General features: G+C 38.8%; 2 protein-coding genes across 2 annotated transcripts; one reads left to right on the top strand and one right to left on the bottom strand.

The window, feature by feature from the left end:
- Nucleotides 1-524: 524 nt before the first annotated feature.
- LOC128744483 (rho GTPase-activating protein 15) lies at nt 525-3800 on the top strand. The gene is made up of 6 exons (XM_053841529.1): nt 525-841; nt 905-941; nt 998-1301; nt 1358-1681; nt 1746-1839; nt 3611-3800. The coding sequence occupies exons 1-6, from the start codon at nt 738-740 to the stop codon at nt 3789-3791; spliced, it is 1044 nt and encodes a 347-aa protein (XP_053697504.1). The 5' UTR covers nt 525-737; the 3' UTR covers nt 3792-3800.
- On the bottom strand, nt 3478-27880 carry LOC128739762 (cytochrome P450 4d1-like). The gene is made up of 12 exons (XM_053835264.1): nt 27427-27880; nt 27245-27351; nt 20024-20303; nt 19896-19965; nt 19296-19843; nt 18899-19239; nt 6053-6206; nt 5724-5830; nt 4599-5240; nt 4408-4538; nt 4050-4339; nt 3478-3994 (listed from the first exon to the last, which is right to left on the bottom strand). The coding sequence occupies exons 1-12, from the start codon at nt 27587-27589 to the stop codon at nt 3831-3833; spliced, it is 2997 nt and encodes a 998-aa protein (XP_053691239.1). The 5' UTR covers nt 27590-27880; the 3' UTR covers nt 3478-3830.

Here is a 27880-nt window from a genome sequence, read left to right as displayed (position 1 = left end):
ATCCCGTCACCACCAACTCTACAAATTTACCGTATTCTCGCCACATCAACTCAAGGATGGAGCATTTTGTAGAAACATTTGAAAATTTCTTTGAAAACTGACTACACGTAAGACGTGGGAGTCGCTTTGGAAGGCCTCACTGTCTAATCTGCACAGGTCCCTGTACTGGGCGTATTCAAACAAACGATGTCATGTGTAATGCATTAGTTAGACATATGTATTTTCAACCTATGGAGGGTAAATTTGATTAGCTCTAATAGGTAGTGCAATACTAATTTACTATCTTACTAGAGCACCGAAAATAAACAAATTATTAAACAATTGTTCGGATTCAAATTTATATAGAAGAACTTCAAACACTTCTGTAGTAGGATGCTGTTACAAAGAAACATAGATTTTCATAACACATTGTATTTATTTTGAACACTGTGTTTAGCCTTATAGTACCTACTATAGGAAGCGTTGTACTAAAATATATTTAAAGCTCAGTGAACCATTTTTTTCAATCGCTTGTTTGTGTGTACCAACATGCTTTACTTTACTATACACTATAGCTGATAAGATAAACAATGATATCATTACTACCCATTCTCGATGGATGTGTATAAACTATATGTGTATAAGGTTGTCGCAGTCATTGAAGCATTTCGCGATTACTTATCGTTTATTTTCCTAGTCTTGCAAACCAAAACGCTGCCAGCAGCATTTTGGAGTAAACGGATAGTATCGAAACACTAATGGCCGGCATTAGCCCACGCGACTCTCTGGGACTAGCTAAAGTTAGGCAGCGTCCGAAGCATTTCCTGGATGGATTGACTAATCGTTCTGCGCCTCAGAGAAAGTAAATTATCTGACAATGCTTTGTGGCATTCCGTAACAAGTTAATTTGTTTATTGACTTTCAGAACACGTCATCAACCACAAGTTATCAGAGAATCCAAGGTAAAAGTTGTTTTTTTGCGAAGCAATTTCATTTATATTTCATAGTATATTTTCAGTCGGTGGCAGAATCGTCCACTGGAATCAACGTAGTGGATCAGTTTAATTATCTCCAGGTCCAGCATCGGATATTGATTGAGAAAAATAATGCCTTAGCTCGCGACTATCGAGCTTTGGCTGAACGTCACGAACGCTTGAAGCTGGAGAATACTGGGCTAAAGGAAGCTTATGAAGAATTGCAGGAAAACTATAACACTCTATTAGATTCACAAAAGAGCTTTAACGCTGGTAAATTGTTAGTATACCTGAAATTGAAACGTCGTACTGACAAGGAAACGCTTGAAAAACGTAACATTATTCAAAGTGAGTATTTAGGTAGCAGTTGTTAGCGATAACTTGATATATTTCTAAACTCTTAGATGAAGCTTGTTTCAACACTTACCTGGAACGGGTGATTATGCATGATAACCCGCGGATTCCCAAGATTGTTGTCGAGTGCGTGACGATTGTAGAATCAAGCGATAGGTTTATGAAGTCCGGCGGTCTTTATCGAGTATCAGGGAATCATAACGTCATCCAGAATCTGCGCTATGATATCAATGCTGACAACTATAAGAAGCTACGGAAGCAGAAAACACCACATGAAGTGTGCGGTATACTTAAGCTGTTCCTAAGAGAGCTGAAGGAGCCGCTTGTATCACTACAATTATTGCATCGGATAATTCCGGGTAGTTCGGACATGAGTAAGATTTGCTGAAAAAGAGATACATATTTTTCTTGTGTGACTAATATGATATGTCTTTATAGTACACAACAGAACCTTGAAGGTGCTAGAACTTGTGAACTCTTTGGATGAACTACGGAAAAACACACTAGGCTTTCTAATCCACCACTTATGCAAGTAAGAAAGATCTTATTATAAAATGTAGTTGATTTCTAAGTATGTAGCGATGCTTGTAACTGCGCACTACAATGAGCTACATATTATTTAACCTTTGTTAGAGAAATTATTCCCAACAAAGATGAATATTTTATATAGGAAACATTTGCTACGGGAAGTACAAGTTTTTTCCTTCCCTTTCGGTTCAAAGAGTTGCATTGAATTAGATATTATTTCTGGTTCCACTTGACTGCTTGGAATTCTCTGTGGGTCACACTACACAATTGCTCCGGGCATTGACAATAATGGTACAGTCATGAAATCATCAATTTTCTTTCAAGAATTGGTTGCGTTAGTGTTAGATTAGAAACTTCCCCAAGTTTTCCCAACCTCCTTTTCAACTTGTCTAGTCCATTGCTGTGGTCCTTGGACATCGCTTTTCGGAAATGCGAAGCTTTAAGTAGAGTCTGAATTTGACTCTGGATTTTCTTATAATCCTAAGGATCTCATTTCGCCACGGTACAACACGACAAACTGTTTACGTTTTTGCGGACAGTTGGAGTTATACCCACATGTGATCTTGTGTTGCAGAATATTAAGTTCAACTGGAAGCAAAAAAAGCGAAGCGTCTTGTTGAGAACTTGACTCGCTATTCAATTCAGTTCAACTGGAGTTCGTATATTATTAAACATAAGGATCGCACTCTACAAATATTTTTTGCTAGCAGACCGGAAATGCCGCGATTGCCGATAAATTATCGTTAATACTTTTCTCGATAAATGTTTTATGTTTTAAATATATTTTTAAATAAAAGTTGTTAAGCGAATATTGCTACGCTGCGCGCTGTGAAAATGGGCCAAAAAAGCAAAGGATCAAATGACCCCTTCACGGTATGTTTAGTGTTAAAGTAACTCCAATTTATTTTTCCTGGATTCCGGATTTATTCACTCTATAAAGGATTAGTCTCAATGTCTAAAATGATATGTCTGTAGTAGGATAAACTCGGTCCATCAGAGATATGCTAATTTTTGACTTTGTAGGATACAGAGGCGCTACACAGAGTGAGATTAGGCAAGAACTCTTATCTAATAGCACTTACAAAAGTAGGGTCACTTGCTATGTTAGAAAGCAGGAAAGTAGACGGATGCGGGGTTGTTGAAGAGAACCGTTTTTGTCGTATCGTCGTCCGGCATCTTTACGATGTGTCTGACTCACCGTTGCCTACCAATTTTCTCCAGATGTACGATGGGAATCACTTCAAGCCTAAACTACCTATAGCTCGTGAATCAAATGCCTTCGCCACTCTCCGCTTTCGGTTTGTGCTCCGCCAAATAACGTCCGCAGCAAGTTCCGCTTGTACACGGCAAGAGTGCTTATGTCCTTTGTGAGTAATGTCCCAGCTTCGAGTCCATAAAGAACTAACGGTCTAATGAGGAGCTTCTTACTGCTGTTGTTGTCCGTGATCACCAGCAATCAAAAATACACGAATTCCTTTACCACTCCTAGGTCAACGGTATGCGTCTTTTGAGTCTCTTTCATTCATGTATTTGGTCTATGACGCACCCAAAAGCCTAGCACAAAAAAATCAATGAAAATCCAAGCAAAACGAGATCAGAAATGCAGAAAGTAAGAAGATTTATTATTCAAACAATGATGCCGAACGACTTCTTATAATTCAGGTATAAGGGTCTACAGTCTACAAATCTCCTAATCAGAGTAGATAAATAGCTATTAAAATTTTTTTATTGGTAATCTGACCAACTAATTACAAAACTGAACCTTTATTTTCAAGAGTCGCTGCGATAGAGGAAAACGAGATGGACACCATGAGCCTTGGTATTCTGATGAGTTCCTGCATATTCAACGAAACTTTGACTGACGTGTGCCCGGAACGATTCGAGACGATGAGCGCCGTGCCAAGAGAGTGTGTTGTAACCATGATGGAGTGTTATGACGACATTTTTGGAAAATAAATTAATTAAACTGCGTTCTCAATAGATATTTTATAGATATCACAAAGTCCGTTTAACAAATCGTATTGGTAACCGGTCAGCTGGCTTGAGAACTATTTCCGCTTTTAGTGTTGGCTCGTAATCGGATGAAGGAAGTTCCAGACGAAAATTCTGCAAAATCTTCGTAACAGCTGCTTTTAGTTCGTATTGAGCATATTTTTGACCTACAACAGAAGCTTTTGTTTAACGTATCCTAAAACAATTTACCAGATTACTTACCGATGCAATTTCTATTGCCAGCACTAAACGGAATGTAAGTAAAAGGATTGCATTTCACCTTTTCTCCGAGAGATTCGAACCTATCAGGCATAAAACGTTCAGGTGCTTCGAAATACTCGGGATCTCGATGCATTTCGAAAATGTTGATGCATACACAAGTTCCTTTTGGAATATTTAGATTTTCAATCGAGGTATCTTCAGTGGCAAGTCTTGCTATTAACGGAACCGGTGGAAATAAACGAAGAGATTCTTTAATCACTAGATCCATGTAGCGAAGATCGTTTAAAGTGCTAAAATAAAAGAAATGAATATATTTGAACAAGCATTCTTTCACAGCTGCATTTGCGAATATACACACTGCAAATCTAGTTCCTGTTGTTCACTGCCAACAACCGCAGTGACTTCGTCCACTAATTTTTGTTGAACTTCCGAATGTTTCGCAATATTGAAAAGGATAAATGTTAGCGCTGATGCAGTGGTATCATGCCCCTGAAATAATTATTATTTCCAGTCAATTGTTATCAAGCATCATCCAAACATAAAACTTACAGCGAATGTAAATGTATCCACCTCTTCTCTGATGTCCTCATCTGAAAGCGACTTTCCATCGACGGTAGCTTGAATCAATATGTCTAATAGTGCCATTTTCTTGCGACCAAAATCAGAATCTACCTCAGTGCTTTCCGTCGATATCATTTTGTCCAACAGTTTCCTTCGTTCGTCTATAATTCCTAACGTAAATTGCTTCGTCCGCTGAACAAGTTTTTTGAAGCGACTGTATTTTGTCGAGAGGCGAAATAAGTAAATGGCGAACAAATCAAACATACGCCAATACAATATAGACATGATTTCTTCAACTGCTGACGGGTAGAAAGAATTCTCCGTTTGAGCATGGCAGCTATAACCGAGGGCCGTTTCGCAAAGGACATCCAACGTAAATAGTTTCAGCCGAGGAAAAATATCTACCGGTGCCCCACCATACGTGGCCAACTGTTGGCACAGGACATCACTCTGTTCACTGAACACTCGCGCAAAGCTGTCCAATATTTTAAAGTGGAACCCAGGTGTCAGTACCTTGCGTCGCTTGAACCATTTTTCACCTTTCGATATAAGCAGTCCATTTCCGACCCATTCGGCGACCTTGTCGTAATCCTCGGACTTTGAAGCATACGATTGAGTGTTGACGATTTGCTGAATGGATTAAAAATGATAATTTCGTTAGTTTTTAATCAATTCAAGTTTCCCACGCATTTCTGAATTTCAAAATTCAAAAAGATTAAGGTGAAACGGTACTGAATCCGAACATAGCCGGATCGATAGCACCCATATCCTCACATGGGTGCCGTCTTTCCGGCCATATTTGAATTCATTTCGCTTCACCTTAACATTTAGCAACTTGAAAAGTTTTATAAGCAAAACTTCTGCCAATTGAACACATAAAATTATAAAAATTCAAATTAAATCGTGTTAGCTTTATTCCTGTTTATTTTCAATAACCTTTTCTACGCATATCTAGATTACCCTTGTTGCAATTTTTCACATTCCGAACAAAGGAAATCTTTGATAAACAAATTTATCAGTGCTTAACTTTTCCAAGATTATCCGTTATAATTTTATTTATCATTTTTAATCTTAAATATGATTTTTGCCGATTATATTATATATCAATTTTACCTCCGCAATCTCCGGTTTTGCGAACACCAACGTGTAGTCGTAGGCGAAACAAATTTTATACGCTTTGCCGTACACCCGAGCGTATTGTCGAAGCAGATTGAATATGGCTTTACGGAAAACATGTTTGGAATGAATCAATGAATAAATTCATGATAAATAACTAAACGAGTGAATCAAAAACAAAAACAAAAAGTGAGTTGTTATGTTAGAATCTCATCCAAACCTATCCAAACAAGTTTTACGCTGGCTTGATATGCTTCGAATAGACGGATTGGATTTCAACAAAATAATTTCACCACATCTGTCGTACACTTTTCATAGATATTTACCGACAGAGTTTAAATTCACGAATTCCAGCGAGCTTCCCAGCACGGGCCATTCTGGCGGACCGGGAAGCTGGTGGAAGTTGGTTAATTTTCGATGTACGATTAAAAGTACGAAAGCAATAGTGATCAACGATAAAATGAAAACAGTTAACATATTTCAGCAATTTTGGTAGAACTTCTCAGGTAGAAACTGAACAGCTAGGCGTAGCCACGGTTGCGCTATTTCCGATAGATACTACATAGCACAAACGTCACAACACTCAGGTCAAAATGTAATGTTTTGCATTCATTGGACAGATGAATATATCATTAGTGAATTTTTCGATTTAGACGTGTTGCTTTATCCATCAAATAAGTCAATAACAATCAGTGGCGACTTCAATGCAACGATATAACTTAAATTTTTTTAAATTAATTCAGTTGCCGTAAATGAAAATACGTTCATTTTAGTGCTCCTTTTAATCAGAGAGCAATAGTATTAGCACAGACACCTTTAATCGAATGTCAATGTTTTGAAATGCTTTAAGCCTCATTATCATTGTCAAAACCATGACCAGATTCGAATATTTAAACCTTATTAAACGTGCAGTAGGTTTATCGAGCGATGGACAAACAATTCAGACTGTACAATCCATGCCAATATTCCTTTAATAAACTCCAGTGTAGTAATTAATAAGAACTGAGTCGTCATTAATTTTGAGAATTTCAAAAGCAGTTTTTTTTGTTTGAAATAAAAATTCTGTTCATGAAAATATATTCTCATTGAACAAGAATAATGCATTAATATATTCACATCGGCAAGAATAATGCAATGAATACATTTCGAAAAACAAGGCTCTTGTTTTGGGCCCCGAACTGCTTCCAAAATTCGAATAGTTAATGACTGCCCATTTTAAGGTGAAATTAGTTGTCATTGATTCTGCAAAATGCAAAAGCTGTTTTTTTTGGGTGAAATAAATATTGTGTTCAAGAAAATAAATTCGCTATGTTCAGATTGATAAGTAGAATGCAGTGAATCTATTTTAAAAAACAGAACCCCTGTTTTGGGCCCCAAAACTGCTTTCTAAATTGGACTTTTCGACGAAAAGTTAATGACTGCTAATTTTTCTGTTAAGTGCGTCTACTCAGCATGGGAACGTTTTTGACAGTAGCAAGAAAACGGCAAAAACTTCAGGTTTTGGTTTTTTTTTCGAAATAACCAACATTTTTTTGTTATTTTAGTTTTAAAACTACCAGTTTGCTAAAAGAGTAACGAAGAATCGACTTACAGACAGTAAACAAATAACCGTTTTGATTGTACAGCACTCGTGCACTAATTGCACGTCCTCTAACTGCACTGTCTTTTAATTGCACGTTCGCTAGTTGCACGATCGTGCAACTAAAAAACAGTTATCTGTCAAACTACACGTGGTTTTCTAGGTGGTTGCTATAAACAAAAATGCAGCGTTGCCGAATGCAAACTCTCTAAATCTGCATTACGTACACACAGAAAAATGTCATGGTAAATTCTACCATTTTAGGGGCAAGCTTGACCAGAAAAATAGGGTGGTTTTCAACCGACTGGGAAAACTGGTCTAGACAACATTTTCATGGTTATTTCGACTATAAGCTTGGACAATGCACGCATGGTACGGATGACCACGCATAGTAGGCATAACTATAATCTGTATACCATAAAATTGTCATCATTACAATGCTTTAGTTATCTTAACCTCTTTTTGTATGGTTTTACTGACAAGAAAATAGTCATCTTGGACTAAAAGCAAACGGAACTGCCTGGTAGCAGTGACAATTTTATGGTAAAAATGACCATGCATGGTTGGGACAACTATGATTTAAAACTATACAATTGTCATCATAATAATGGTTTTTTTATCATGACCAGGTTTTGTATGGTATTGCTGACAAGAAAATAGTCATCTTAAACACGCAATGAACGGGACAAGCTGGTTGTCGTGACAATTTCGTGGTAAAAATGACGTTATTAACTATTGTTGAAATAACCATGAGTGTAGTCATCTCAACTATAAATTTTATAGTTTTTATGATTATTCACGTTATACTTACTCCGAATGAATCAAACGAATCTTTTGCAATAAATGAATGTGGTGCATTTGCAAGTATGCTTGCAAGTCACTACATTCATTTATTGCAAAAGATTCATTTGATTCATTCGGAGTAAGTATAATGTGAATGGTCATAAAAATATTTTAGACGGATTTCTCATTATCTCACAATCCGAATAACAAACCATCATTTATGTCAATATATATTACCTATAATTTTAACAGGAATTTTACATTTTGGAATTGTTTTCTATAAGCATTCTTGTTTTATATGCATTCCGAGTCACAACCATAATTTGCGATGTTCCGCCCGCGGCAGAGCCGGTTAAATCCGGCGTATTCAGCTGGGATATACTGAAGTGAAACCACTGACTATTGGTTTCAACTGCCTGAACATTGATCGAATGCGGCAGACTTCACGTTATCCTATTCGGGGTAAGAAGCGATTATAGACATGTGCTAAACTAACTTACACCAATACTTACCTCTTAAAGCTGTCGTGCCCTTGCAATTGCTGTTCTAAAAACTTTTATCATGATGGCACATCCAATGACGATCATCGGTTATTGTGACCGAATAAATTAAAAACATCTCCCGGGGGCACAACGCAGTAGAATCCTGTCGCTGTAAGTGATAGACTTTGCAACCAGCTGTTAGAGTATAGGATAATTGCAGGGCCAGCCGCTTCGATCAATTTCCATTTATATCGGATACACATTTCCTGTTAAAATAAAAAATATTAATGCATTCCCAAGACTGTTCTCTAACTTTTTACCTGAATCGCAAATGGGTCGTTCCGCAATCAATTTGGCACGGGGATACGACTGAAGGACTACAGTCAACCAAAAAAGTATTTGGATCGCAGCGCATAAATTTTTCTTTTAGTAATTTTGCGCAGTATTTTTGCAAAGAATGTTAATACATATTTTTTAAAACAATGTTTAACTAAAGCATATTTAGATGCACAACAAAAATTCGGGGAAAAGCTTTGCGTTTTGAAGATAGAGTACATATAGTTTGAATTGGCTAAAAATGCAGCCAAAAAGTATTCAGACAGTTAACTATTAGTTGAAACAAATGTCCTTTCTCGCTCAACTACTACCTTGTTGGACCATTGATGACCTGTTTTAATCTGTTTGAGATAAAATTAAATATTTTTCAAATATCCCTTTGTGAATTGCTGACCATTTTTTTACAAGAGCTCGGTCTAAGTCATTTTAATATGAAATCGAATGATTTCTCATTATAGAAATGAAATTATTTAAAAAGATGTTCAAAAGGGTTCAAATCTAGACAGAATACTGATGTTTTGATAGCGCTAGGACAATTGTATGGTGCCTATCGCTTACAATTATCGACAGTATGTTTAGATTCAACATCCCGGTATAATATGTAACCTTTGACGGCTGTCCAGGATAGTGTGCATCTTTCATCTACCTATGTAAAGATACAGGCCAGCCCTGGGACCTGATTGCAGTCAAGCAATCCTCAAGATTATGAACGTTCCCAGGGTCGATTCTCAACAGGAGTTAAGTTTCTCGGTTTCACAAAAAAAACCGTATCGGTGGCAATTATACAGAGCAATTCGTAACGTTTGATTTGATTGCCTGCAATTAGCGCTTTCATTTGCATTTTTCCAAACCATCACAATGTTGGGGATGTTCGTTTCAGTTTACAATCGTGTCCCTTGTGACAATCCTTCGCACATACAGTCCAACAGCAAAAATATTGTATTAGACCGCAAGTGCGAAATTCGAAAATGTCTTAATTAGTATGATAGAACCTGGCCAGGTGAAGGAGCGTCATTACAGCATAAGGTCCCCAAAGGGACTGATTAAGCAGACCTACCTAACGGGAATATAATTAAGTCGGAAATGTTGACATCTTCATTAGCTTAATCTGAGAATAGCATTAAAACTATGTTTCCAGCCCGGCAGGTAACGGCCATCATAAATGGAGTTTGTCCTTGAGCATCCTTTGTATTCAGTAGTTGTCTTAGATGTGGTTGAACTAAAATCTCGCACAAAAGTTGCACAATCTGCAACGCCGTTTGTTTGGATTTGAAAAGTAAGTTTCGTTTAAGCTTTTTTGTGGCTGCAGAGGATTCAAACTGCTCATTGTGTCCTTGTCATATTGTCATTGCCGGATCCTATGGGCGGCCAATAAACTGGCAGTAATCCTCCCAGTGTCGCTTTGCTTCTCGGTGGAAGGGGAGCACTGTTTAAACTCAAAGCTCACGATCCACACTACGATGCATAATTTCTTGAATGCTAACCGGTCGATTGCCAATAATAGTATTTGTGATCACGCAAATGTTGACAGGTCGGCTGAATTCAAGTCTGAACCGACCGATCCCCCATTAGCATTAGAACTAGATGCAGATGCACCTTTTGCTAGATTTTGACGAATCTTTATTCGAAGTGGGCCAACACATACTGCCGCAATACATTAATCGGAGGAATGACCAACCGGTCCAATCAGCTCGGATCACGGATTGCGTCCACACACTTCTTACTCATAGGATAAATCGTATTATTTCCGTTCCGCAACAAAAGGACACTTTCCGAACAATCATTGAATAATTTAGAGCGAGTGCACCCACGAAAAAAGCTATATGCGGAGAAAAAACGCTATCCTGCTTCTGCCGGCCGGAGTTCAAGTTAAACAGACAATAATGTAATTTATTTCCGGCATTTCCGGTCTTAATAACTGACCGACCTACTTTAATAACTTTCCGACCGACCGATTAATATTGTAAACACGGAAAACTGGCGAAATCGTGCAAATGTCTTACTTCTTTATCGATTAATCGTTAACTAATCACTTTTACTAATCGATTAATAAAACTACTTTGTGTTTTCTTTGTTATTCGATTAGATAAATAAATTAATTGATTAATCAACGTATGGTCTACAGTTTAAATAAACTATCGTCCATTGTAGTTGTAATAATTGATTAGTTAAAGATACATGAAATAATATAACAATACATAATATCAAAGTTTTATTATCTGCGTTAGTCGTTCGATCAGTAAATGGATTTGGGCTTACCTAGTCCAAGTTCAAGTTGCCGTGCGCACGTCCAAATTTTTCTGATCACGGCTTCCGGATCGGGTTCGGTCGCTTCTTCCATGGGCAGATGAATACAATCGTCTTCGCCCTCTCTGTGCTCTAAGTGCGAGTCTAAGTGCTTCCGCCTCCGTCTTTTCGTAGACTACCATTTGTAATTACATCTGACAAAAGACAAAAGTCAGTATCCAAATCCTCCCTAAAACATGAAAAGTTTGTTTTGAGACACTGATGTTCCAGGATGATTTACTGATTTTTTATATTTAATAGTAACATAAAGAAACACAACGTTTTTTCTTGTTAAATGTTTGAAAACTCACCTAATTTTTAAAGAATAATTAGCCGAACTTAAACCTGTAAACATAACACGTGTATTCTGTATTTTCCAAAATGGCGACTTTGATTGACAAAAAAAAAGGTAAAACAACTATAAAATTGTCAACGCGACATATTTTCATAGTGAGTTCAAAACCACTAAACTTATCCGATTACGATAACTCCTAAAAATGTTAAAACTACCATGATATTCTTGCAGTTAGCAAATTCACCAATTTCATGGTCCTGTTGAAAATTCAATATTGTTATATCAAGCTGTAAAAATATTGTCATTAGAAGTATGAGAAAAAAGTCTATTTAACCACTGAAATAGTGAGCGATTTGCTTGTTGTTATAGTAGTTTTAACCACGAAACTTCTCAAGTTGACAAAAATCATGGTAGGCACTACAATATTGCAATATAGTTAAGATAACCATGGGTACATGTTTCGCGTTACCATGGTTTTTTTCTCAGTGTAGATACATTACAAACAAATTCATGCAAATTTGACTAAACTTTGACTAATTGAACACATATTCATTAAGCTTTTAGTTCGTTTGTAAAAATTTAGATGTTCTTCCCAAAATTTAGCGTACGTGTGAATGCATGTGAAGAGTTCTTTAAAGTGATAACGCATCACGTTTTACGTTTTATATTGGCAACTATCGTGCAATTAAAAAACGAAATTCGCTAATCGCATCGCCTCATTCGTGCAATTAGCGAACGAGTGCTGTACGTCAAAAAGGGGAACGATGGACGATAGTTCATCGCATTCATTCGTGATGTCAGCATGCTACACGTACCCGTGGTGTGGTCGTGAGAATGCAATGCAACCATCACTATAAGGTTTTGCAAGGTGACGTCACGAATGAACGCAATTCATCCGTTTGACATCCACTCGTGGTTTGTTTACTATTTGTTAGGCAAACACAATATGCATAAACTAAAGTTAAACGTTTTAAAAGCGTATTGTTCAGCAGTGTCGCCCTCTAAACTACTCGGAATGGCAGTTTTTGTGCTTTTCTGACCTGCCGCAGACGCCTTTAACAATATTCACTTTAATCATTTTAACCCGCATTATAAGTCGATGTAAACAAACCACTGATAGACGTCAAAAAAGCGAGGTTATGCTCGTCCGTGCAAAACCTTATTGGCAGCTAGTTGATTGACTGACGTTTAATCTGTATCTGATCCATCGTATATTTGGAAATGAACTGTTATTTAAATTTAGGTATTTGTTTCATTATTCGTGTTCACCGATGCGTTGATACTTCTGTTGAAACGTAGTGAGCCCAATTCCGTATTTTTTCATGGCAATGTTCGAGCGAAATCTGACCTAATCCCAAAATTTTTCAATTCACTCATAAAGTATAGATGTTCTTCCCTAAAAGTTCAGTAGAAGTTCAATTCGAATAAAATATGTACTTAAATTGGTACATGAGGATTGAGGTTTGAGGTTTGCCACCAGTTCACGTTCACGGAAGGCATTAAATAAGCCACACGTGGTTACATATCTGTTTTATGTGCATTTCTCTTTGATAAATGCGAAAAGGCACATTTCACTTGGCGAATGCAATAAGGGCAATGAATATATTTTTGATCTATCAAATGTTGAAGATGTTTATATGGTGTGAAATTGTTGCAGTATTTCAGAATATTCTATAAATACTATACACCTAGGTATCATCAAACATACCACGATAAAGCGATAGGCCTAAAATGTCCTTCCGGACCATGTCTACCCTACCTGAAGTGCACAAACCTGAATTTCCCTGTCACCTTCCAGCCAGCTTTAAGCTGAGCTTTCTTGGTAGTAGGCATATCGACAATGTTCGGTTTGGTCGTTATTCTGGCTTTTTTCGTTTTGTTGGTGCGTGTCTATTTTCGGCATAGACGTTTCGTTAAAGCCTTCGAATCGATTCCAGGTCCGGATGGTTGGCCTTTACTAGGGAACACGATCGAAATGTTGCAATGCAACACCACAGGTACGAAACAGAAACAATACTCTAGACACTTTCAGATTTCCAACGTGTTTGATTTTCAGAGCTCCATGAATTATTCGAGAGTTGGGTGCAAAAATATGGAACTCGTGTTAAAGTTGATATGTTTGTTAAATATTGGATACTGCATAGTTCACCGGAAGATATTGAGGTGAAAGAATTGACAAAACTGGAAACGTTTATAAATTCAAACATTGCTTTTGATTACAGAAAATTGCTACCAACAGCAGTTTCAATCGCAAAGCCGATGATTACGACCACCTGGTAGAATGGTTGGGTCGGGGAATTCTTTTAGATTACGGCACTAGTTGGTTTGTGAATCGCAAAGCCTTGACCGATGCATTCCATTTCAAGGTACTGGAGAATTTTATCCCAATTTCTCAGGAACAGTCCCAGATTTTAGTGAACAAGTTGCTAAGTTATAGTGGACAACCAGTGGATATTTTTCCAATCATGAAGTTGTACACTCTGGATGTGATACTGGAAACGGCCATGGGGGTAACATGCCAAGCACAGTTGAACGATTCTGCTTATGTGCGTGCAGTTGCTGGGTAATACACAATTAAGTTGTAATCCTTACAAACATTTGTAATTTTATAAAAATCATTCATAGATTAAGTCACATCACCTATTGGAGAATGTTCAATATGATAGGGCTGTTTGATGTAACATTTTGGTTTACCAAGTATTACAGGCCGTACCATGAGATGTTGAAGGTAAGTCATGATTTCACTATGGAAGTTATCTCAAGACGCCGCCAGGAGCTGACCACCGGATTGGCAACGAAAAATAGCATTCCCAATGATACAGACCGTAAGAAAAGAATCGCTTTATTGGATAAATTGCTCGAAATGGAGATCGATGGGAGAAAGTTGACAAACGAGGAAATAAAAAATCAAGTCAATAACTTTATGTTTGCGGTAAATGCACACGATAACTTTTCGATGTTCCTTTCAATTACACTTTGATTTTTTAGGGTCACGACACTACCTCAAGTGCTCTCACTTTTATTATTTACCTTGTCGCAAAACACTTGGATGTACAGGATCAACTTTATGACGAGGTACAATCCATTGTGGGCGATAGGGGTGTTCCAGTGCTAAGTTCAAGGTATTACCGTTGAGCACTACGTTATTTGAGACACCTAAATAAAGTTTTGATATTATTTACAGCATTTTGAACCAATTAAAGTACATGGACGCGGTGATTAAGGAATCGTTACGCCTTTACCCTCCAGTGCCTTATTTCTCCCGAACAACCGAGAAGGAAACTGAATTGACTGGCGTACGATATCCGCCGGGAACTACCGTATCGCTTGGTGTCTTCTTTATGCACCGAAATCCACTCTACTTTCCAGAACCATTACGCTTCAATCCGGATAGATTTTTCAAAAGTGCTCAGAATGAAACGCGAAACCCGTACGTGTATATTCCGTTTAGTGCTGGAAGTCGCAATTGTATCGGTAAGTAGACAACATTGATGAAGTGTTGTTCTTTCCGTCTTTTATTTCTATTTTACAGGTCAAAAATTTGCAATGAACGAAATCAAAGTGGCGCTTTCGTATATAGTGTTATTCTACCGAGCTGAGCTGGATGATCCTGATTATGTACCAAAGTTGAAGGGAGAACTAGTTCTGAAACCGGATGGAAGTATGCCGGTTCGATTCATAGCAAGACAATCAAAACTCAGCAGTGAAAAATAAATACTTATAGTCTTTACTTTTGATTTGGAGTCTGAATTGAAATGTTGTGATATTTAGGTATGTAGGTGCAGGTAATAATATTTCCATACTCAATGTTTTATTCTCAAATACTCAAATATTGTATGTTGTATTCATTAACTCGATAAAGTTTACATGACCCATGACGGTCAATTGTTTTAACCTATCATACGAGAGAATCTTTAATGAACCTGCTTTGAATTTCCCCACGACCGTCGCTCAGAAGTTTTATTAGCTCTAATAAATTATGCTGTCATCAATGACGGTCATCGAGTTTATCACCTGTAAGCGCTATGCACTTTTATTCTAAAAATATGTTTTGGATATGGGCCATACAACGGTTGATTAAACTACTTTTTAATAAAATGTTTGATGGGTACAATCACGTCCACCATTTCCAAGTACAAAATGGCATCGGCTAGAGATTTGAGCTTTCACAATCCAAAACTATCCAAAAATATCAGTATTATAGTGTTTTTCAACCATTCTGTTTGTCTATCGTCGATCATTTTCAATTTGAAAATGGCGTTGGAAATTAGTTTCACCAAGAGTTACCCGTGCCCGTTACATCAGTTTTCAAAGTAGAAAGTTTTGCCTTTCCTAAATTGTATCTAATAAATAAAAGAGCACATTTACTGCACCTACTTGGCAGGATGAAAGATTCGGAGTCTCTAAAATACATAGTCTGTTCTTCGACATGTGGTCTCTTCGGGGAGGATAAAGCTTGAGTCGGTTAATATCTGGACACTAGAAAAATGGTTCTATTTCGGAACCAGGTAACGAAATAAAAATGTTGAGTACTTTATTTATTGCACTTAAGAGGAAAAATAGTAAGAAAAAAATTATGTAGATTTGGTTTTGATGAAATCTCGAACTTTTCTTCGAATACCACTCATATGTGGTGGCCATTTTGATCCGTCATCTCTTCATCTCTGTCACATTTTGAGTGACCTTTTCACTCTTCTTCAGCTTCTGTTCGACAATTGCCCAAGTTTTCTCAATTGGGTGGAATTGTGGGCACTTGGAATGCTTGATGTCCTTTTTGAAGAAATCCACCCTGTTTTCTCGATACCACTGTGGTTCTTTTCCACTGTAGTGACTCCATTGTGAGTTTTAGTGTACGGAAGATTACTTTTTTCAGGTCCTCCTAGTTTCACCTTTTGCTCAAAACTCTCCATTATTAACAACATTCGGCACTGATGCCAGTCACGGTAAAGTCTTGAGCGGCTGAAGCAACCAGACGTCGCCTTAAGCTACGCGCCACCGCGTGCAATGTGCAATGCCACACGTGAGAACTTGGAAACATACAGACAGAAAAAAATGCAGTGAACCCAAATTTGCAGGAAGAAAAACCGCTGTCTGGAAAAGTAGAAGAATGCGGAGTTGCAGCGACTGTATCGTTCTTAGTTCACACGAAAGTTTTACTAGACACTGTAGGAATCTTGCAAAGGCTTGTGCCGCCAGCCGGAATGTGTCGGGATAAGAAGGGTAGTATTTTGACGGGGGTCGTGAGGTCACCGAAAGATAGAAGATGTTCGATGAATACCTGAATGGCACCCAAGTGGCGAACCATGGCGGCGGGGAAAGCAATTTCGATGGTGCGACAAACGGAGGTGCCAACTCCAACGATAGGCGAAGTTAAAGAGGTCATTATGTAGCTAAAGAACAATAAATCGGCTGGGAAAATGGCATCGATGCGGAGCTCATTAAAATAGGACCAGACAAACTGGCCACTTGTCTGTACCAGCTAATAATTAGAATTTGGGATGTGGTTATCCTCGCGGTTTACAAGAAGGGCGACAAGTTGAACTGCGAAAACTATCGTGCGATCCCTGTTCTCAAACCATCTTTTTTTTGTATGCCAGAAGGGCATTGGGTTAAAAGGCCACTCAAACCATCTACAGAGACCCAAATCAGTAGGTATTGATGAAGGAAGGTCAACAACGGACCAAATAGTTACACTGCTGCAGATCCTCCAAGGAGGCCGCGAATACAGAATTCCCACGCATCATTTCCCTCGACCGAAAATAGTTACCCAACAAACATTTTTTTGAATAGTAGTGTATTCAACCATTGTACCGCTAATTACCGGGTAACACGCGCTTGATAAGCTGTTATTCAACAAAAATGTTGGTTGGGTATGGACTAGAACGGCTTCCCCAGAAAACTAATCTAACTTCTTCAATCTACGATGAATGGTACACAGTGCTGTGTGTGATAGCAACAACAAAGTGACATGAACCGAGTGGGTATCAACACGCAGGGAACGACCTTCAACAAATCTAGTCAATTCGTCTGTTTTGCCGATGACATGGATAGCCAGACTAAAGAACGAAGTAGAAAAAATTGGGTTAACGGGAAATTAGCAGTCATTGATTTTTCGTTGGAGAGCCCAGTTTCGGAAGCAGTTTTTGGGCCCCAAAACGGAATTCTGTTTGTACAAATGTAAATTCTGCATTCTTCTTGTCAATCTGAACACAGTGAATATATTTTCATGAGCAAAATTTTTGTTTCAAGCAAAAAAACTGCTTTTGAAATTGGCAGAATCGATGACGACTAATTTCACCTTAAAGGTAAATATGTCTGAAATAAAGTACATGCTAGTTGGCGGTACTGAAGCCGACCGACGTCACTTGGGCAGTAGCAGTGTAACGATTGACGGCGATGAGTTTGAGGTAGTTGACGAATTTGTCTATTTTAGCTCACTGGCAATGGCGGGTAATGACATCAGCCGTGAGATTCGGAGGCGTATTACCAGCGGAAGTCGCGCTTATTAAGGCTTCATCAGCAATTGCTGTCCCGTTCAAAATGTATTCTGTGCAAGAAGCTTATAAGACCGGGTGTTCTCTATGGGAATGAAACACGGACAATGCTCGAGGGGACCCGCTAGTGCTCGGTGTTCTTGAAAGACGAGTACTAAGCACGGTTTACGGCGGCGTATGGAGGCGGAGGAACTATGAACTTGCACGGCTCTATGGCGTACTCAGTATTCAAAAGGTGGCTAAAGTCGGACGGATTCGATGGACAGTGCATGTTGCTAAAATGCCAGACATCTATCCTGCAAACATGGTGTTTATTTTAAATCCGATAGGGACAAGACGACCAGGAGCGCAGCGAGCAAGATGGTTAGATGAGGTGGAGCGAGATCTGGCGGAAACTACTCGATGCGCAAGAGATTGGAGACCGGTAGCCCACAACCGAGTAAATTGAAAAATTTGGTTCATCTTGGGAGGGCAAGCTAATTAAACAACTAAGAAAATAGTTTGTACATTTTAGAATCCATAATATTGTTTGTCACGAATACCTGGGAGTTTGGAAAGAGGTCTTTGATCGTCGAGAGGTCGATTGAGCATACCTCCCAAAATGAAATACACCGTGACCGGAAGGCCCGTTGTCTTACCATCTAAATCCGCCATCTAAATATGGCATTTTATAGGACGCCATTTCTCACGATAGTTCTTGGTCATGAAACACCGGCGATGAAAAAGGCCGTTCAACGAGTTCTTGGCAACTGCGGCGGGTGTAACATCTTGCAGCCAATCCATAACAGCAAACTGGATAATAAAGTGTAGACCACCAATTTTGAAAAAAAAAGTCAGCAAAAGAAAAATAAATAAACGTGAAGTCCATTCTCAAAACAGCTATATTTAATTAAAAAGTAATGGCTTACTCTTCAAACCTCCCTTTTCTTAATCCGCAGGGGAATTCCACCTTCAGGCCGTAGTATCAGTTCAGCAATAAACATTTCCGGAGGAGTTTGTTTAGCAGGTAGCAGTTGATAGTGTCTCAACACTTTGGTAACTAAACTCTTGATCTCGGCTATTGCAAACTTTTGTCCGATACAGTTTCGTGGTCCGGCACTGAAGGGCACATAACGGTAGGGGTTTGATTTTTCAGCTGATATTTCTGCCGAGAATCGCTCCGGTTTGAATTCCAGAGGATTATCAAAGTAATCCGGATCTCGTCCCATAAAGAAAGGCATGATCATCACGTTTGCTCCTGCTGGGAACACTTCTCCATCTATAAAAATATATTATGTGGTCAGAAAATAAAATCAAATGCAAAACAACACTTACTAATTTCATGGTTCTCCATCATCATCCTGCCGAACATGGGCACAGAAGGATACAGGCGTAGAGTTTCCTTAATTACCAAGTCCAAGTAGTTTAATTCATTAAGCATGGAAAGTGTTGCCGGCTGGGTGACATCGTTGCCGAATACAGAACAGACTTCTTCGTACACTTTTTCCTGAATATCGGGACGTTTCGCTAGTATTCCCATGAGAAAACTGATTGCAGAAGTAGTTGTGTCATGACCTTCAAACATAAAAGTGTCTACCTCTTCTCTAATATCCAAGTCGGAAAGTGGTCGACCATCGACCGTGGTGGTTTGCAAAAGCATATCCAGAAAGGCGGTTTTCTTCCGGATCCCAAGATCATTCTCGTTGGTATCCGTGTGATTGTTGTTCGCTAATTCCTTCCGGCGAGTGCGAATTACACTGTCCGTATATCCGTGTAGTACCTTCAGGGCTTCAGCCTGCATTTTGGCATATTTGGACAAATTGAACGTAAAACTGTACCTAGCCCATATGTTGTAAACACGCTGCATTGCAATAGTTGACATACTGCAAAAAATTGGTATGAATTCAGGAAATATTTAGATATGGAGCTTCTTACTCTTTGACTGCCTTCACGTATTCTGAATCGGAATTGACTTGAGCATTTACCTTTGTTCCCATAGCAGATTCTGTAAATACAAATTTGTATAAATCGCAAGGTATTCTACGCGGTAAAGCAGAACTCACCACAGATCACATCCAGTGCGCACAGTGTTACTTTGGGGAAAATATCGAAGTCTTCGCCACTGACGGCCATCTGCTTCAGTTGATCGACAAACACATTGCTTTGTTGATCGAATATTTCCACAAATTGTTCGAGAATTTTGAAATGAAACGTCGGAGTGATGATCTTTCGTCGGGAATGCCATTTCTTGCCAGTACTGGTGAGTAGTCCGTCTCCCAACCATGGGCGCACAAAATCATACTGGCTCGCTTTATCCAAATATTTCTGACTACTGAGGACAGCCTGCAAACAGAATTGAGAATAATAACAATATCGAAATATAATAACTCGATACCGTCATCCGGGGATACTTGCAACACCGGGGTTACTTGCAACACTTTGGCGCATCGCGCTTTTGAAAGCTCTAACGCATTTGTTTGTTAACATAACCATTTGTACCCAATGCCATTTTAAAGAAGGGATGTTTACCTATTGTTTAGTTAAGTTTAATCTATTACATCATTGTTTTGCTTGTTTTTATACGATTGGAAAGTAATACCACTTTCAGAGTAGGAAAAATGGATGTGCAAAGTTGCGTCAGTTCATTGACATGGAATTATTTTTTATTGTTTGGTTCCTGTACACAATAAGTGCATCATATAAGCTAATAAATAGCAACTTTGAGCTTTGTTTATATTTCGAACTTGGGGAAGAAACGATGAATTCGTGTTGTTACTTCCAATATGGCGCGACTTGCAGCACTTGTAAAAATGAAAATTATCGTAATAAACAGTATGTACAAAGTAAGTTTGTATCTGTACGATGTTATTTTGTTTACCACCATCTCCAGAAAAATTAAAATCGTGAAAAATTCCACGTGCCTTGAAACGGCAATTTGGAGTTCGCCGACATGCTGCATTTTCACCGAATATCTTTAAAAAAGCGATAGACGAAATTGGAAAACAAAAAACGCCTCCAGTATCTCTTGTTTTACTACAAATACATTCAAAATAGTCATTTGCGGTTTGAAATCAGATATAAAATCATAAGAAACGCAAAATCGGAAAAATGTTGCAAGTAACCCCGTTTACTGGGTAACTTGCAACACCCCTATTTTCGGTTCATTCTACAGATTCATTTAGTTTATATTTTTTCTCATAATCATAAATCAAAAGTACTCACAACTATACAAGTTTTGGCTACTAACACTTCGACCTAAACGGTATACTTCGAAAGTTATACTCAGTCAAGGTTCAAAAGTGTTGCAAGTATCCCCGGATGACGGTATTTGTAAGCCTTATAAAACTTGGACAATTCATGAATGAAACTGACTACTTCGGGTATTTTTAGCGTAAGTAATATAATTTTATTGCGATGTATCAGATTTAAATACTAGCAACGCACAGTGGTCTGAAAGCTGAAAAATCTGGCCTGGCTTGGTGACAAAAAAGTACAATCAATCAGTATGGACAGCATACGCACTGTAGCATTATGAGTTCAGGTTTTTTCCTTTATACTTTCACAAAACTCAAAGTCACGTTGCGAAATTATAGTTTTGCTAATAAGGGAGCGCAATGGAATTGGTATTTAGTTTGTGTTCCACTAGATTCGATCGAATCTTACCTACATGGTTTAGTGAGCTGGCCATCAAAGTATGTTAAATTGAATGACGTACATAAACCCTTTTTTTGCAACTATTTGCAATTTCATGAGAAAATGACGATTTAATGACGTCCTGTATTCAAAGGTGAGAACAGACGTGTCAGCATTTGATGCTCCAAAGTACTTGAGCTTGATATCCGTCTTTTTTAAAACTGTTAGCCGGTTCTTCACGAATGAGTAATACATGATACGCTTTTTTTTTAATTCTTCGGATTCTCTTGAGTACCGGGCACGTGAGTATTTTAACCTACATACACATCTGCTATTTTTAATAGGTAATCTTAAATTTTGGACTTTCAATTTCGCTTCCAAAGTCAGGAATCCGAAAGCCCTCATTATGCACCATTTTAATAGAAAAAGATGAAATGCACAAAAATGATTTTTCAGTTTGGCCAGAAATTTCAAACTTTGCTTTTAATTTCAACTTTCAAATCATTTACTTTGAAATTTCTTTTAGTTAAAAATTAAACCAAAAACGATAAAATTTGACAAAAACTGTCAACGATGGGCCTTTCTATTTTATAGTTTTGATTTTTATTTTTTGAACAATCGAAAAATGCTCTTTGCAATTTTTTGGGAAAATAGAAGACTATGATATTTTTAAAATAATACTTTGTTTTTGTTTGTAAGTTTATCAGCTATACAAAATTTCATAAAACCATACAACCCACATTTAGCATGAGAATTTTGAAAAAATCCCAATACTGCTATTTGTACGCCGAAGGGGGGCATTTAAATCCACCTGGGTGACTTCAACGCGAAGATTGGCTCAAACGAAGCGGACCTTGAATGCGTCATGGTGTTTGCAAAATTTTGTGGTATAACGACATGGTCATTGGTGGCTCGCTCTTTCCCCATAAACCAGCATATAAGCTACGGGCAGCCTCCGGATTGCATTGATATTCGACTCTCCGGAGAATACGGTCGACTCGGAGGAGATTAGCAAGCTGATGTTTGCGCACGACGTTTTTATATCGGTACGGCAAAAGTCCCGCCAGAGCACCCTCTGCATCGTCATCAAAGGAATCGAGAAATTTATATCCAACATTTACGAAGCTCGCTATAATCTGCTTAAATGCACTGGTCCGAAGGTGATTGTGGACATACCACGCTCCTATTTAGGACCGAACGAACAGGTAAAAAATTCTCAGAATGTATCGCAAATGTTGGCCGGTCCAGTTCCGCAACCATATTCTCCTTTACCACCTATCAATCCCATGCCATTTGTCAGCGCATGGACATCTCCAACGCCAGCACCTGAATTTACTCTTAATCAAATTCGCAATCAATTGCAAAACTTTCATATGGGTCCATCTAAATTGCCTCCACTGTCCGTTCCACCAGGATTGGGGAACTTTACCGGTGCTGTGAAGTCTCAACTATCGATGAATCCAACAATTGGTCAAACACATTTACATGTTCCGGGGGCACACCAGCATCTGTCGCTCAGCAATCGCAGTTCAAACAGCTCTTGCCAGAATACCAGCAACAGTAGTGCCAGCGCCCAAGCAACCAAAAGTTGCGATAAAAGTGGATTTTTTAGCTTAATCAGCTACCCAAATTATCATGAATAGAATTCTATTCAGCTTAATTTTTAAGCAACTAACCGTACTTTCAAGTTTCAAGTAGGAATGCTAAGCGACCTTTAAACAGAACTAGAAAGTACGCAAAAAGTCTGCTTAGGTCGCTGTATAGAACGCTGTTCAGCACGAAAAAAAACTTCGATAATCTCAAAATTAAAAAGTAATTTTCCACTATTCCCTGTTTTTTCCTTAATTAAACCATTTGTTTTGGTTATTAATGATAAGCTTGGATCGAAAACCTAGGGTAAACGCACCATTAGTGGTGGTAGTACCAGTAGTGGTGGAAACTCGAATTATTCCATTATTTTTGCAGATTTTGGTACAAGTTTGATACTTGTTAAATAATACTGTTACTGGTAGTTCGATACTTATCAAACTTGTACCAAAATCTGCAAAAATAATGGAATAATTCAAGTTTCCACCACTACTGGTACTACCACTACTACTGGTGCGTCTACCCTAGATCAGAAGAATAATGATTGTTTATTAATATTAATTTTTTTATAACTTGCCTCGAGTTTCGAACTCGAGTACTCCTCTTGGTAACTTAGACACATACCACTGCTCCATTGCTGAAATAAGTGATCTGCATAAATTTCACTCAATGCACTGATTTCTCATTTACTGTAACATCAAGGACAGCGCCTGGGTTCTTTTTGAACTTGAAAGTCATGATCTGAACTTGAAGTTCAGAAATAGTGCGCGCAAAACTTCATCCGAAGGTGAAGGTTTAGATATAGTACGCGTGAAACTTCATCCGAACGTGACAGTTCAGAAAAAGTACGCGCGAAACATTTTTCGAACTGGATGGTTCGAAAAAATACGCGCGAAGCTTTATGTGAACTTGCGTTTGACAGTTCACCAGTTTGTTTTGAATGTTTCAGCAGCAGCAAGCGGTAATTTTTTCTGCAGCAACATTTTTCGCAAAATCCAGGTTAGTAATTATATACAATGCAAACAATATTGACTAACGCAAAATTAATTACAGCTTCATTGATTACAGATATGCCGTTTGCCGCAGTCGAGACTATGAACGCAAGGGGCCACAAAGAGCTTTCGGTGGTGCCAGAAAAATGGACCCAAAGCTCCAAATCCGGAAACATTAAGCTGTGGACCAATTCACAGCGAGTTCAAGATGTGAAAAAAAAGCTCGGGATGCCAACATCACCCCCAAAAAAGCATGGCTAAAATATAAATGTACGATCAAGCGGAATGGCATCCGGTCCTACGATGAGGCGATGGGCTTCTGTGAGAAACTCTCCGGTGAGTCCTAATTAGATGCGCGGTCAGCCAACAGCCAACGCAAGAAAAAGGCTAACCAGAATCCTATGAGCTTTCAAAACATGCTGGTTCTGGATAGTGCAGGTCTGCCTTTACCTCCAGTAATTGCAAAGCTGGAACCACCAGTCGCTTCACTACGACCAACCGCCGCATCGTTGCAGCCACAACCCATACCAATGCAACCACAACCCGCTTTACCGCAGGCATAGAAGAAATCATTTCTTTGTATTGTTTTAGAAGAATCCATTTTTTGTTTTAATACCGGAGCATAAATTTCACTATTCAATCAATATTCGCCGTTTCAGTGTCTGCGTCGAAGTTTCGCTTCAATTTCAAACTTTCAAATCGCATGTTAAACTTTCAAGTCGCATATAGAACTTTAAAGTGGCGTTTTGAGCTCTCAAGTCGCATGATGAACTTTCAAGTTGCTACTAATATTAACGGTACTTTATTAGGAATCAAGTTCGGTTTGGAAATGTAGTGTCATGTTGTTCGGCAAGAAAGTCCTGCGGAACTAAATTTGAACCAAATATAAACTTCCGAGTTCGTTCCTTAAGTGAAATTCGAACTTTTGGTTGCTTGGGCGGTGATCACTCCAGTGGATACCATAGTTTGAATTGTAGCAACAGCTCCCTGGAGCAGTTGCATGTTCCAGGTACCGGTTCGACTAGTGGGTCACTGGTAAACAGTTCCTCCGATAGCAGCGGAGTTGTCTTGAACCGAAGCCGCCACATGAGCTATAATGACAGTCCCCAGCTCCAGGCAGATTATGGTGACCAGCGGACGCCGATGCCCTACGAGCAGAAGGTTTGTATGACACCATTATTAACATTATTAGGTACATACTTTGCAAATGCGATTTTGCAAAGTATGTACCTAATTTCCGCCAGTAGCGTCGTCCAGTCTATTGAGCGTAAGCGAGCGAGAATCGAAGGTTCATCGCAAGAGTTGAAGTCGTAATTAAACCAGTCTTTTCTGATGTCGTTAGTATTGCAAATACAGTCAAGTTTAACAACAAAAGGTTTGTGATGAGCGTCAATTTTTAAAAGTCCGCAAGGCGATCCAAAAAGTTCGATTCTGTCAGTATCACTAATGAATGCTAGGTCAAGTAATCTTTCGTTTACATTCCGCACACCCTGAACTTGTTGCAGTCCGCACGCAAGAATAGATTGCGTCAAAGCAATTTTTTGTTCAAACCAATGCAGGAATGTAAGAATTTAAGTCACTATCAAATTCCCACGAAAGCCTCGGCAGATTGTAATCACCCAAAGCGATAAGAGCTGCAGTTTCTCATCGTTATGAATAAAATATTAGTTGGAGCGATTCACAACAGTTGACCAAATCGAGGATCGCCTTGGAGTCCTCTAACGATGGAGTAGCTAAATGCTCTCGACTAAGCTGACGACATTGTTTTGCCCGCACAATACCCGAGCAGGAGCGAAGGTTAAATTTGCGTCTCAGCATGGACAATGCAAAAATGGTAAGTATTTATATTTATTAATCGCTGCCTGCGATATATCATTCGTGCCTGGATGCAACTGGATATCCAACGAGGAACTCCATGGTCAATGTCATCAACGGCCGCTAGAAATCGGAATTCGGAATCGGAATGGAAGTGAATCGGAAACACCTGAAGAGCAAAGGAGTGAACGATATCTGCAGAGAAGCACTCGACTGGAATCTTCAAGGACAACGAAGAAGAGACAGACCAAGAGGCTCATGGCAACGCAAAATTAGCCAACGACATGTTAGGTAGAACCAGGGCGGGTAACAATCGGCAGTAGTGATTCTCTTATTACATCCCTTTGTTCTGCCGGACCGGCGGACATGGACCAAGAGTAAGTAAGTAAGTAGAAATTCTAGACCTGAAGTTTATATGTCAATCAAGTCAACGTTGATGCGTCTGCATCCTCGAGTTCGAGTGGAAGGCTCCACTTACCTACTCTAGTCGCTTGTTCTGGAGATCACAATATCTGGAAATTATCCGGGTACTGGCACGAGTTAATAAATTACGTAGAGCTCTCGAGATGAGGCACCCAGCTAACTCAAATTACCATAGGCAAAGATAAATCACCGGTATTAACGCTTAACCATTTCCTTGCGGGCTCATCATGTGGACTGAAATCGTGGGTGCGTACGATACTGATTTTGCAATACTTTGAAACGGTTGAAAACAGCTGTGTTTCCTTGTAATCTGAACAACCGTCCCACAGTAAGTCTCTGTGACAAACATCTCAATATAAACCATATAAATGAACTGACGAAAACTGTGAACTACTGTCCTCCATCCGGAAAGCTTCGATCTACTGAACAATTTTTTGTCAGGATCCCGAGTGAATTCATAATAAAATCAATCAATTTCATTCTCATTATGGTACATAGACTCTAATAATTGAATCATTGGAGAGCATTCTTACTGGATTCTTTTTTTTAATATACTTCTCAGAAAACAACGACCCTAAATCCACCCAAAGATTAAAACAATTTTAACAAAATTGCGTCTATTCTCCTAACGAACTCGTATTTGTTTTAGTTGGGCATGCACAAGCATTGGATTTACGACGCTGGTGCACAACACGACTTTATCAAAACATTTCCAATGCACTGATTCAAAGTCCTAATATTCCAACAGTCATGAAGCGGCTTTACCTTTTTAGTGCTTACATATCAATTAAGTCAATTAAGTTTTTGTTTTCGCATAACAACTTCATTACCAACCTCTGCTTTTTTGGCATCCGTCACAACAATCAGCAAATCGGTACCGAGCCATAGGCGAAAGCATTTTCCAAACTCGCCAATAATTTTCTGTAGCTCCAAGAGAAATTCTGTAAGAGGCGATAGAGATATTTATAAGATAGCAACGAAATACTATGTGCTTGACGAGGGAGTCTTTAATCCACCTGCCGGGGTTTTGCCACTAAAACGGGCTGCATTTCCTATCAGCGGGTATGCCTTCGGGCCACCGAACTTCGCAGCGTAGTGAATTGCATTGGCAAAGCTCTGATAGATATAGGCCGCAAGTCCGATTAAGAGTACAGCCACTGATATCACTAGAAGCGACATGTTGTTGCGCGTGGCCTCAATCTTATCAACGGGTCAGATAACAGCCAAGGGTTACCACTAGCGGATGTATCACTCTGTTGGTATCAAATGTATATATTTTTGCTTCTTCAATGTCTCACATAACACTGATCCACTAAAGCATTTCTGTTTGCACATATAAGTCTAAAATTTTTGGCTTTTCGGACTAGCAATTTCTTATCACAACCGGCACAAACTCAGAGGATTCAACCTTTTGTTTTTCGATTTTCGCCAAAATATTATTTACTCGACCAAGAATGCTTCGCGAGCTTC

This window comes from Sabethes cyaneus, chromosome 3 (assembly GCF_943734655.1).
Source record: "Sabethes cyaneus chromosome 3, idSabCyanKW18_F2, whole genome shotgun sequence".
NCBI lineage: Eukaryota > Metazoa > Arthropoda > Insecta > Diptera > Culicidae > Sabethes > Sabethes cyaneus.
Note: the sequence above shows the minus strand (reverse complement) of the source record. Positions and strands in the feature narration are given on the sequence as shown.